The sequence below is a fragment of the Leucoraja erinacea genome, chromosome 20 (assembly GCF_028641065.1).
Source record: "Leucoraja erinacea ecotype New England chromosome 20, Leri_hhj_1, whole genome shotgun sequence".
NCBI lineage: Eukaryota > Metazoa > Chordata > Chondrichthyes > Rajiformes > Rajidae > Leucoraja > Leucoraja erinaceus.
Genome location: NC_073396.1, coordinates 17,359,044 through 17,372,944, shown reverse-complemented (window position 1 = coordinate 17,372,944; position 13,901 = coordinate 17,359,044). Strand labels below are relative to the sequence as shown.

Here is a 13,901-nt window from a genome sequence, read left to right as displayed (position 1 = left end):
CGGGTTGCGTTGGGGGAACGGGTGAGTGGTGGATTATTGCATTGGGGACGGGGCCCACTTGGTCTAGTACATTATAAAAGCACTGCTGCCTCACTCTATTGACCTCTAGAAACTCTTGATATATACTCAGGTTACAAAATAAATTCAACAATCTGTTTCATAAGTACAGAAACACGAAAATTACCTGAATATAAATATCAAATAGGGTTGTAGTTAAATTAAACTGCATAAACCAGAACTAAATTAAGCTTTATTATTGTAAGCCTTTAACATTTGGAGACAGAAAGACAATTTGACCTCTTCCACCCAGAGGCTAAGAGCGTTTATTCTATCAAGGATTTGTCTCCACTTGAGTTGACCTCGATGTTGAAGGGACAATGTCAATCTCCCACAGTATAATTACAGGGAGGCAGGGATGTGAGGGGAGGAACAAAGAGATAGGAAGGGAAATGGGTGACAGGACAAAAACAAACACTAGTGCTATTCATATTTCCTTCACCACAGAACAGACTTCAGGTTAGAGTGTAGTTATAGCCCTGTCCCACGGTACGAGTTCATACCAAGAACTCTCCCGAGTTAAAAAAAAATCAAATGCGTGGTAAGCACAGAGAATGAACGTAGCGGGTACGTCGGAGCTCGGGGACGTCTCTTAGCGCTAACGGCAGGTACTCGGGAAGATGCGCTAATGGCAGGTAAGCACGGGAAGACTGGTGAAGATTTTTCAACATGATGAAAAATGTCCACGAGAGCCCAGAGTACCGACGAGTGGCCATTACCTTAAATCTCCGAGTTCGAATCAGGGCAAACTCGGGAGAACTCTTGGAATGAACTTGTACCGTGGGACAGTGGTTTTATAATTGACCTTCAAAGGTCACGATTATTGTACATTGTTTATCATTCCCACACTGGAATATGAAGTCATTCTGCAGTCAAGATTTAATTCTATAGAATCTGCTAGTTTCTCAGCCATCTTCATTTGATTTCTTCCGATGTTTATCTAAATTTATGCATGTGCCTGTACTTTTACACACCCAGAACACCTCTTTTTCTATCTGAATTCCTCTACAACTGAAACTTATCTGTGCCTTTAATACCTTTAGATTTTCATACTTGTGCAAGGTATTTACAGAAGCAAATTCCTGCGGATGCTGGGAATCCAAAATAAAAACAGAAAGTACTGAACATAGTCGTCAGACAGCACGTGTGAAAGGAAGAGGGAGACAGGTGCTGCCTATTTTGTTGAGTATTTTATCAGTTTCAGTGTTGTTTCCAGAGAGCTCTTTCTCAAAACCACAAATTTCAAAGCAATTTCTTTATTGGGAACGGTTGCAATTCAATAATATTCCCATGACTCAGCGGGACATGCAGCATCTCTGGAGAGAAGGAATGAGAGACGTTTCGGATCGAGACCCTTCTTCAGGCTCGACCCGACACATCACCCATTCTTGCTACCTGTCTACAAACCAGTTCTCTATCCATGTCAATACCCTGAAGGGTCTTGAACCGAAATGTCACCCATTCCTTCTCTCCAGAGATGCTGCCTGTCCTGCTGAGTTACTCCAGTTTTTTGTCTCTATCTTCGGTTTAAACCAGCATCTGCAGTTCCTTCTTACACATATTCCCATAACTTACTTGATTGGCTTCCAACATGCTTTCATAGCCAATCTGCTCACACATGTGGAGAATATTTATTGCAAGTTTGAGCAGCAATAGCCAAACGAATGAGCCACCCACTTTGATGCATTTCTGGTACAGTTAGAGATTGGAACCACATCAGCTCTCACCTCCCACTGCTTGAACTTCCCGATTCACCGCCCTATTAATTTATATGTTGTCAGCAATGTAGCATGGAAAAAATAAATCATCCATCTGAAACACCGTCATGAAAAGAGCAACAGCACTCAAGACCGAGAACTCTTCTTGCCAGATAATAATTGTGCTCAGAGAGACTGAGTTTTAATGCACAAATCGGCACTGGTGTATGTTTAACGTGAAAACTGATGAAACAGCAGTCCTTCAGCACGCCGAGGGGTAAAGATCTGACTGGCAAGCTAAGGGGCTGCCACAGTCAATTTGAACTACATTCAAGAAACATTTAGTTACTCATTCATTAATCAGATAGGGCACACTTCCAGGGAGACAGGTTATCAGATAACCTGAGGGATTCATGTACCAAGCTGCTCTGAAGCTGAAGTCAGAATGATACATTATTTTAATGGAACTTCATCTTATATTACATCACACTGTCAGAATGTGACTTTCTGACGGCTTGGTAATGAGGTCCACCTTTTTTCGAAATGCTTTACCAATGTTTTCAGAAGCAACAAACAAAGCAGCTGGCAGAATACAGTACAGGAATAATTAACAACGCGCTGCATCCCAATATTTGTTTGGAATATTCAATTAAAACGTAGCATTGTTTTAATTTTAGTTGCAGGTACGGTATGGAAACAGGCCCTTTGGCCCACTGAGTCCACGCCCACTATCAATCACCCGCTCACACTAGGTCTATGCCACCCCACTTTCTCATTCACTTCCTATGCGCTAGAAGCAATTTACATAGGTCAATTAACCTACAAATCCATGCCTTTGGGATACTGGTGGAAACCAGAGCATCGGGAGGAAACCAACACGATCACAGGGAAAACGTGCAAACTCCACACAAACAGACAGCACCAGAGGTCAGAATCAAACCCAGGTCTCTGGCGCTGAGAAGCAGCAGCTCTACCAGCTGCGCCACTGTGTTGCCCTTGTGTTGAATCTTCTGTACTCAGCATTAAGACAAGTATGCAATCAGCAAGTTACTTCACATACAATAATATCCCTTGTCCAGCACATGGTGGTAACTTAAAATTTATACACCAGGACCGAAGGATTCACCAGTTCCATTCAAATGCCTCCTCCCTCCAAGCATATCTAACATATAACCATATAACAATTACAGCATGGAAACAGGCCATCTCGGCCCTTCTAGTCCGTGCCGAACACTTATTCTCCCCTAGTCCCATCTACCTGCACTCAGGCCATAACCCTCCATTCCTTCCCCATCCATATAACGATCCAATTTATTTTTAAATGATAAAATCGAAACTGCCTCCACCACCTCCACTGGAAGCTCATTCCACACAGCCACCACTCTCTGAGTAAAGGAGTTCCCCCTCATGTTACCCCTAAACTTCTGTCCCTTAATTCTCAAGTCATGTCCTCTTGTTTGAATCTTCCCTACCCTCAGTGGGAAAAGCTTATCCACGTCAACTCTGTCTATCCCGCTCATCATTTTAAAGACCTCTATCAAGTCCCCCCTTAACCTTCTGCTCTCCAAAGAATAAAGACCTAACTTGTTCAACCTTTCTCTGTAACTTAGTTGCTGAAACCCAGGCAACATTCTAGAAAATCTCCTCTGTACTCTCTCTATTTTGTTGACATCCTTCCTATAATTAGGCGACCAAAATTGTACAACATACTCCAGAATTGGCCTCACCAATGCCTTGTACAATTTTAACATTAACATCCCAACTTCTATACTCAATGCTCTGATTTATAAAGGCCAGCACACCAAAAGCTTTCTTTACCACCTTATCTACATGAGATTCCACCTTCAGGGAACTGTGCACAGTTATTCCTAGATCCCTCTGTTCAACTGCATTCCTCAATTCACTACCATTTACCATGTGCGTCCTATTTTGATTTGTCCTGCCAAGGTGTAGCACCTCACACTTATCAGCATTAAACTCCATCTGCCATCTTTCATGCCAACATGTCAGCTCATACTCACAGGAGAAACGATATGGCCACATTTACAAATGGTCCCACATTTCTAAAGATCTCTCTACAGCTTGAGAGACGCAGGTTTAGCAGGAATCCGGATACTTAAAATCGAATAGATGTTTCCCTGGGCCAAATGCAACACTCGTTTCTTGGCCTCTGATCTTTCTCGTTCATTTGGACTCATTGATATCAAATCTTCCAAATAACTCCAGCCTCTTATTACCAACATCTTTCCCTTTTATAGTTTTCTCTCCTATCAACAGGACCAATTGGCCTCGAAATTCTGCGGCCTCTAAAGTTAAAAAGACACTGCTTTGGGAGGGGGGAGTTTGGGTCTGCTCAAACTGAGCCGTCACAAAAGTTCAGTAAGAACTACATCATGGCACAGGGTGCTTTTGAGAAATCTTGCAGTTTAAATGTGCTCCAAAGCACTGCAGCAGCCTCTGCCTTCAGCCAGTCTGTTATTCAATCTTTTATTTTTATTTTTAGTTAGTCTAAAGTTTTGTGTTGGGGAAAACCGTTTCCCAGTCTCTTCCTGGCGGGGACGCGACTATTTCTCCGAGTCGCGTCCTCGCCCCCCAACTGGCGGCCTACCAGCTGGATCGGAGCAGCCTTTCCTGCCGGGGACCGGGAAACGGACTAGGGCTGCTACAGCGGCAGCACAGCGCTGGAGTCACCGCGGAGCGGGCGATGCCTACCTGGGTCGCCGTTTAGAGCTCCGGAGCGTTGGGCCACTGCTCCAACATCGTGGAGCTCTGGAGCGGAGAGCTTCCAACGCGGGCGGCGCTGAACAACATCGTGGAGTCCTGGGGCGCCTTGCAGAGGGCCGCCAGCAGCAGTCTCCACCCGGCGCGGCCTGCGGACTTTGGAAGCCGCCGACTCCGGTAGGGGGCCAACTCTGGTGTCCACGCTGCTGAGGACGTCCCGCAGCCCCAACGTCGGACTTGTATCACCCCGGCGAGCGGTCCTGGGACATCGGGCCGCCCGTAGCTGCAACTGCGGAGGGCTTGGGGAGGCCCTGACCACGAGGAACAGTGGAGGAAGAGACTGACTTTGGTGCCTTCCCACACAGTGGGAAACTTTGATTCTGCTGTGTGGGGATGTTTTATGTTAAATTCTATAGTGTGTGTTCTTTATACCCTTTCTGGCTTAATCCCTCCCTTCACCACTTCCACTTTAAATTCCAGTTGGAATATTTTGGAGGACCCAAGAACCAAGAACAAGAACCAAGAACTCTTCCTTTATGACCGCACCATCATAATTATGGCTCGGGTAAACAGACCTTAGATGAATGGAGGATGGAGACAAAGTCACAACATCAGGTTCAGATGGCAGAAAAACAGGGGAGGGGGGGGGGGGGGGATGGGTGGTTGTGCACCACAGTTAGGTGGCTTGATTGACATCTGCAGTAGTAGGGATGAAGTTGTGCAGGCAAACACCAACAAATATATTTGAAGCATTTCCCTTGAAATAACACAGATGCAGAACACCTCTCTTGATAGGAGTCACTCAATGCTACTTTTGCGACTGAACTTTGTTTAACTAATATCATAACATATGATGCATGCCACTTGAATCACTGGTCAAACACAGATGCCTCTGTGCATTAATACACATAAGATCAGAACACTGTGCAACCCCTAAACAAAGGACCTAATCACATTTACTGATTGGGTTCTAAATTAGTTTGCATTGTACAGAAGAATATCTTGATCGCCGTTTCTCACAACGACTTAGCTGGGCTGCTAAAACTCTTGCATGTTTACTGCGTGTGCAGCTGTTGGGACATCAATGGTCATGCTACTCCCACCTCTGAAACTTCACATGAAGCAACAGAGTAAATCACTAAATACAGCCTCAATCACTTGAAGAAAAAACCAAGACATGGCTACAACAATCATTTCAACAAAACAAAAATCATAAGTGAAAAGAAAAAAAGGTGAGGCTTAGAAAACAAAAAAGGGAAGCTGCAATTACACACTTCAAAAACCCACCTGGCACATGAAAACTCACCACATCTGCACATCACTCAATGCAATACATATAAACAAAGGAACTTACAGAGTCATCCAGTGCGTAATGAAGTAGGCCATGCTCGTACAGAAGAAAGAACCTTCTCTGCCATTTCTGTAAAAGATAGATTATGTTTTCAGCATTAGGTACTGCCTCAACTATATATTTTTTTTAATTTGTGCAAAAAAAAGAATGCCATTGTTTGGTAGAGGAGTTACTGATGTTTACTTAAGGGCCTGTCTCACTGTACGAGGTAATTGATGAGTTCTCCCGAGTTTCCCCTGATTCGAACTCGGAGAATTACGGTAATAGCCGTTCGTGGGTACGGGGCTCTCGTGGACATCTTTCACAGTGCTAAAAAAACTTCACGAGTTACCGCGTTTCCCGAGTACATGCCGTTAGTATTACGAGCCGCTACGGGACATCCACGAGCTCCGACGTACCCACTACATACATTCTACATACTTACGAGTTTGATTTTCTTTTAACTCGGGAGAGCTCTTGAATTACCTCGTACGGTGGGACACTGTTTAGACGTTTCGATCAAGTTTAGATCTTAAAAACTGGCCTTATTGCGGATGCTGGACATTGTAAAGTAAATTGTGGTGCAAATCTTTTCTGAAGGTACAATATCAGCTCAGAAATACATATTATTCAAACTGGCTTGTAAAATGCAATATCGTACTGTTTTGCAAATAGCCAAAAAACAACAAATGCAGAAAGAAACATTGAATAACTGACATCCAAATCAGAGCATGAAAATTAGAGTATTAAAAGCAAAGAATATTACCCCCCCAAAATAATGTCATAAAGTGTAGTATATTTTCAAATTTAATTTTATGAAGTACAGATGCCATTTGTGATGCATACAAAAGATAAATGTAGATGGGTTGGTGCGTATGTTTGCTGACAACACCAAAATTGAAGGAGTTCCAGAGATGAGGAAGACTGTCAAAAGATACAGTGGGATATAAATTTGGTGCTGAAATGGGCGGAGAAATGGCAAATGGAGTTTAATACAAGATAATCCTGATTATAAAAATTGGGATGTTATGCTACAGTTGTACAAGATGTTGGTGAGGCCACATTTATAGTATGGTGTTCGGTTTTGCTCACCCTGCTATAGGAAAGATGTTAAGTTAGAAAGAGTTACGAGGATGTTGCCAAGACTTGAGGGCTTGAGCTATAGGGAGAACTTTGGCTGGCTAGGACTTTATTCCTTGGCGTGCAATAGGATGAGAGGTAATCTTACAAAGGTATATAAGATCATAAGGGGAATAGATAAGGCAGGGGCAGAGGTCTTTTATCCTGAGTAGGAGAATCAAAAACCAGAGGACATCGGTTTAAGGTGAGAAAGGAAAGATTTAATAAGAGCCTGAGGAGCAACTTTTTCCACACAGAGGGTAATGGGTATATGGAACAAGCTTCCGGAGGAGGTAGTTGAGGCAGATACTGTAACAACATTTAAAAGACATTTACACAAGTACAGGGATATGAAAGGTTTAGAGAAATATGGGCCAAATGCGGGCACTGATGTAGATGCCTTGGTAGGCATGGGCAAGCAGGACTGAAGGACTTGTTTCCTTGCAGTATAGCTCTATGTGTGAGGTGTTGCACTTTGGGAGGTTGCATTTAAGGGGAGAGGTAATGGCAATGATATTGATATGCAGAGAGATCTTGGAGTCCAAGTTCATAGCTCACTGAAAGTGGCAGCACAAGTATATAGGGTGGTAAAAAGGAGCATGGTATGCTTGTCTTCATTGCTATGGGCATCGAGTATGAATCAGCAAGTCATGATGCAGCTCTATAAGACTTTGATTGGGCTGCATTTGGAATATTGCATGCAATTCTGGTTGACCCATTACAGGAAGGATGAGGAGGCTTTGGAGAGGGTGCAGAGCAGACACAAAGCTGGAGTAACTCAGCGGGACAGGCAGCATCTCTGGAGAGAGGAACGCGTGATATTTCAGGTCTCGACCCTTCTTCAGACTGGTTAGGGATAAGGGAAACAAGAGAACTAGACGGTGATGTGGCGAGATAAAGAATGATTGAAAGATACGCAAAAAAGTAACGATAATAAAGGAAACTGGTCAGTTAGCTGTTTGTAGGATGAAAACGAGAAGCTAGTGCGACTTGGGTGGGGGAGGGATAGAGAGAGAGAGAGGGGGAATGCTGGGGCTACCTGAAGTGAGAGAAATCAATATTCATACCACTTGGCTGTAAGCTGCCCAAGCGAAATATGAGATGCTGTTCCTCCAATTTGCGTTTAGCCTCACTCTGAAAAAGGAGGAGACCGAGGTCAGAAAGGTCTATGTAGGGATGGGAAGGAGAATTAAAGTGTCTTGCAACCGGGAGATCAGGTAGGTTCAGGTGGGCTGAGCAAAGGTGTTCCATGAAACAATCGCCCAGTCTGCGTTTGGTCTCGCCAATGTATAAGAGTCACCATCTTGAGCAATGGATACAGTAGATGAGGTTGGAGGAGGTACAAGTGAACCTCTGCCTAACCTGAAAGGACTGTCGGAGTCCCTGAACAGTGTCGAGAGAGGAGGTATAGGGACAGGTGGTGCATCTTCTGCAGTTGTAGTTACCTGGTGAAGGGGTGGTTTGCGTGGGAAGGGATGAGTTAACCAGGGTGTTGCGGAGGGTATGGTCTCTGCGGAAGGCAGAAAAGGGTGGAGATGTGAAAATGTGGCTAGTGGTGGGATCCCGTTGGAGGTGGCGAAAATTTCAGAGGATTGTGTGTTGTGTTACTAAAATGCTGCCTCGATTAGAGGGCTAAAACTACAGGGAGAGGTTGGATAAACTTGAATTGTTTTCACTGGAACGTCAGAGGATGAGGGGAGATTTGACGGAAGTATATAAAATTATAGGAGGGATAGATAGGGTATACAGTCAGAACTCTTCCCCCCCCCCTCCCCCAGGGTAGAAATGTTCAACACTAGAGGGCGAAGCTATAAGGTGAGAGGGAGAATTATTCATGAAGATATGCAGAGCAAGTTTTTTTTCCCCAGAGTGGTGGGAGCCTGCAATTTATTGCATGGGGTAGTGGTGATACAATAGAGGTGCTTCAGAGGTACCTGGAAGTGGAAGAAATAGAGGCATATGGATCACGTACAGGCATACAACATCAGTTTAACTGGGATGTCAGGACTGTCTTATGAAGAAAGACTGGATAGACTTGGTTTATACTCTCTAGAATTTAGAAGATTGAGAGGGATCTTATAGAAACTTACAAAATTCTTACGAGGTTGGACAGGCTAGATGCAGGAAGATTGTTCCCGATGTTAGGGAAGTCCAGGACAAGGGGTCACAGCTTAAGGATAAGGGGGAAATCCTTTAAAACCGAGATGAGAAGAACATTTTTTCACACAGAGAGTGGTGAATCTCTGGAACTCTCTGCCACAGAGGGTAGTTGAGGCCAGTTCATTGGCTATATTTAAGAGGGAGTTAGATGTGGCCCTTGTGGCTAAGGGGATCAGGGGGTATGGAGAGAAGGCAGGTACGGGACACTGAGTTGGATGATCAGCCATGATCATATTGAATGGCGGTGCAGGCTCGAAGGGCCGAATGGCCTACTCCTGCACCTAATTTCTATGTTTCTATGTTTATAACTTTAGCATAATGTTCTGCACAAACATGATCTTGTGAGCTGTCCTGTTCTATGTTCAGTAAATTTATGTTTCAAGTTTACCTATTTCTTCATTCCAAAACTTCTCATCAGGGGCCTTCTTTCAATAAATCTATTATATATTAAAATGACGGGTACTTACATAACTTTATATTAACTTCAAAACAGTGATAGACACACAAACTGCATGCTAGGTCACAGATTATTCATCACACCACAGGACAGCTAACAGGTCCCTGGCATTGAGACACTATAGTAAGTCGTCAGGGCATGCAGCACCACAAGGATTTCTGAGATGCACCAGCATGGGAGGGGTTACAGAGGTTTGATAACATTCACCTAAGCCCCGCTAAAATGGGACAATGCCTGTGGGTGAATCTCAAGATCTAGGCAGTGCCGGGGAGAATGACAAGCCACTTGGCAGCACTGAAGCAAAACTAAATGGAAAAGTAGGGAATGATGTGAATTAGAAGTTGTGAAGGGGTAGGGAAAGAAATTACCCAATGAACTGGAAGCATTCAGAAAAGAATCTGGGTAAGACAAGCAGTTCTTGTCTGGCTACTGAAATCTAAAGTAATGTTTTCACAACCAACCATAAATAAACAAAAGTCTGTCACATTATGTCTCATTCTTCCAACTAGTTCTGCTTCAGTGCTTTCAACTCATGTTTAGCTCATTTAGTGGAGGATGAGAAATCAAAACTAACTCTTCATAAAAAGTTTGTATTTCTCTCATGAGGAGTGTTTTTATTTAGGCTAAAACCCAATTTCACCAATGATTTGAAGTCAAAAGCCGTTTTCAATTGAAGCAAAAAAATATTCATAATTCTTCTTTTAAATCATAAATTCAAGCATGCTGGATTAAAAATCTTAAACCAGTTGCAGGCAGTCACCAGATTACACCTCCAATTCCTGAGAAAGGCCCGTATGCCGATTTCTTAAGTAAAAAAATGTTTCTATAGATACCCCATGTCGCTCTACATATACGTGCTACAATTCTTCAGTTCAGCAGATAATCACACTAACGCTACCTGTAATTAAACAAATGGAATGTGTACCATATCCAGTGGTCAATGAACACCATGAAACATTTTGTCATTACTAACTTAAATTCTTTATAAATGTATGGGAGAATTTAAATATTCAGATTTCTGTAAACAAGTTCATTTGTAACCCAGGACGCCCCTGCATTTGCATTAAAAATGTGACTGCACAAAGCTTTTCACTGCACCTCGGTACACGTGACAATATACTAAACTCAACTCAAAAAGTTGCTCAACAAACCACAAATGCCTTCTCCCAAATGACAGGATCATGAAGAATCGCTATGCTTGCTAGATTGGAAAAAGCATGCAAAGAAAACATCAGATGTTAAAAAATCTGTAATAAAATTAGAAATTAAAAATACTCAGCAGATCAGGCTTTGGTGGAGAGACTAACAAGATTACCATATCAGGTTGATAACCTTTCATCAGCACAAAGAAACATTAGAAATCAAACATTTTGAAGTTGAAGGAAAGGGGGGGGGGGGGGGGGGGGGGGGAAGAGAGAATGGAGGAACTGAATGTATCGAAGTGGAAATTCGTGCTGGAGAAGTAGTAATGGGGAGCAAAGAAATGGCAGATGAACTGAATGTTCCCGATGTTTTTTTGCAGTCCAGGACAAGGGGTCACAGCTTAAGGATAAGGTGGAAATCCTTTAAAACCGAGATGAGAAGAACTTTTTTCACACAGAGAGTGGTGAATCTCTGGAACTCTCTGCGAGAGAGGGTAGTTGAGGCCAGTTCATTGGCTATATTTAAGAGGGAGTTAGATGTGGCCCTTGTGACTAAGGGGATTAGGGGGTATGGAGAGAAGGCAGGTACGGGATACTGAGTTGGATGATCAGCCATGATCATATTGAATGGCGGTGCAGGCTCGAAGGGCCGAATGGCCTACTCCTGCACCTAATTTCTATGTTTCTATGAAGTGGAAATTCGTGCTGGAGAAGTAGTAATGGGGAGCAAAGAAATGGCAGATGAACCGGATACCGTTTTTGCATCAGTCTTCATGGTGGAAGACACCAACAATGCGCCAGAACTTCAAGAGTCAGGGGACAGAAGCGAGTGCAGTCACTAATACTGAGGAGAAGATGCTTGGGAAGCTGAAAGGTCTGAACGTGGACAAGTCACCTGCACCAGATGAGCTACATGCCAGAGGACTGAAAAAGGTAGCTGTTGAGATTGCGGAGGCATTTGTAGTGATCTTTCAAGAATCATTAGAGTCAGGAATGATTCCAGAGGACTGGAAAATCGCAAACTTAATTCCAACCTTTACTTAACTCAAAACATCCAGCATCTCCTCCTTCGTAATGTGTATACACTCCAGAATATCACTGTGTACTCCCGTGAATGCTCTAAATATTTATATTTGGTCTGCATAACTCTAGCTTTGATCCAACCATTTCCAAGAAGTACCTGCTAGACAAACACACCTACTGAACGTACACATTAAGGCCAATTTATTATCAACCTTCGGCATGAGATATTATTATTGCCTTTATCAGCTGCTCCTGCCTATCTTAGCAGCAAAAAGGAGGCCAAAGGTAGAGGGAGGAAGAATCGTGTAAAGAGAAAACTAAAAATAACTCCAGGTTTCATGGCAAGCATTCTTCATTTAGTTTCTATGTGCCTCTGCCATTGTACCTAAACTCAGTGCAATGGATTCCATTTTGCAAATGTGCCCACAATCATTTCTTAATTGTTTAAGAAGGAACTGCAGATGCTGGAAAATCGAAGGAACACAAAAAAATGCTGGAGAAACTCAGCGGGTGCAGCAGCATCTATGGAGCGAAGGAAATAGGCAACGTTTCAGGGCGACACGTTGCCTATTTCCTTCGTTCCATAGATGCTGCTGCACCCGCTGAGTTTCTCCAACATTTTTGTGTAACTATCATTTCTTAATTGTTTAGTCATTGTTCCAGCAACATTGCCTGTATATACAGGTTTAACTCTTACTAACATCTGTTAACTAAGTACGTAAAAAGCAATAAATTTAAACTAGTTTGCAACTTACCCTTGATCGCTGCACTGGGTTTTCAAAGTCAGTCCCCTCAGGAGCCAATAGCAACCAGCCCCCATATATAGGCTTTGCCTGAAAACAAATAACCAAAGTCAATAATTAAAGATTAACTACAAGAGTTATAACTGAGATAAGTATAACACATACATGTTTGTGGTTACAGTGAAGGTGCTGTTCCTTGATGGAGATGGATCCCTCTGGTACCTCTCTCGTGGTCATTTCTTTCAAGAAATAATAAGTGGTAAACCTATGTGGCACATCATAACCCCCTCTTATCCTGTTTTGCAATCTCCCATACAATTTGCTAGCTGCTATGGAGCTGCATATTTTGTCTCCAGTAGATATCACTATCAGAAGCATTTTTCTTGTTTGTATCTTGAACACAGATTAGTCAAAGCCAGGTACTGTACCCTAAATTACACCTGTAGATTGAAGGACTTGAACTTTGGATCTTTAACATTTGGATTCTTCAATAGTGGACCACCTGGACCGATTCTTAAGCTGTCAGGGAAGTAAATGATCAATCAGAAGAGCCCAGGCCAGATAAATAAGGTAAAGGTGTCATAGATGGAAGCCAGTAAACCAATCTTAGTGCACACTACAATATAGATATGTACCAGCTTTCTAATGCTGACTTTGTATACAATCTGTACATACGATCGAGTGTTTGGAAGACACTCCAAATTTTGCCGGTTGCCGTGGAGTTGCAGGCATCGTCTGCTGAATTTGGTTTGCAGTAACATTTTCAAATCACAAACAGATCCCTTTCATAAACAGGAGAGGACCTGCATTGAAACAGTCTTCCCTAACGTCATAAGAGACAAGAAGTCACAATACAGCGTTATAGGACTTTAATTAGGCTGCATTTGAAGTATTGTTTGGAATTCTGGTCGCCCCATGATAGGAAGGAGGTGGAGGCTGCAGAGGTGGTTTAGCAGAATGTTGCCTGGATTAGAGGGTATTAGCTACAGGGAGAGGTTGGACAGACTTGGATTGTTTTCTCTGGAACACAGGAAGTCGAAGTGCGACCTGACAGAGGTATATAACATTATGAGGGTCATAGATAGGATACAAAGTCTAAAAAAAAAATCTGTTTTTCACTAGGGAAGGCCCGGGGATTCTAGAACAAAGGCCTTCCTCTTATATCCTCTCCCTTCTCTGAATTCTAACTTTATTTGATCTCTAACTTTTCCCTAGTCTGACCAAGGGGTAAAGATTGAGATAAAATGTTAGCTGTCTCTGTCCAGAGGTCCTGATTGACCTGCTGAGCATCTCCAGCTTTGTCCAATACAGCGTTGCAACACAAGATACAAGAGATACAAGATGAATTTAACTATCTTCATTGAAAAAAAATCATGACAGCAGGTAGTTAAAACCAAGTGTTACAAGCAGTGTACTTACAGGACTATTCTTCCAAATTTTAATGAAATAAAT

General features: G+C 42.9%; 1 protein-coding gene across 1 annotated transcript in view; it reads right to left on the bottom strand.

Annotated features, from left to right (window-relative positions):
• The window catches only part of LOC129706855 (myosin phosphatase Rho-interacting protein-like), a 125,018-nt gene that overhangs the window by 96,474 nt on the left and 14,643 nt on the right, over positions 1 to 13,901 (bottom strand). The window contains exons 2-3 of the mRNA XM_055651427.1: positions 12,462 to 12,539; positions 5,830 to 5,895 (exon numbers count right to left, since the gene is read on the bottom strand). Coding sequence (XP_055507402.1) covers positions 5,830 to 5,895; positions 12,462 to 12,539 — 144 coding nt within the window. The remainder of the gene's footprint in view (positions 1 to 5,829; positions 5,896 to 12,461; positions 12,540 to 13,901) is intronic.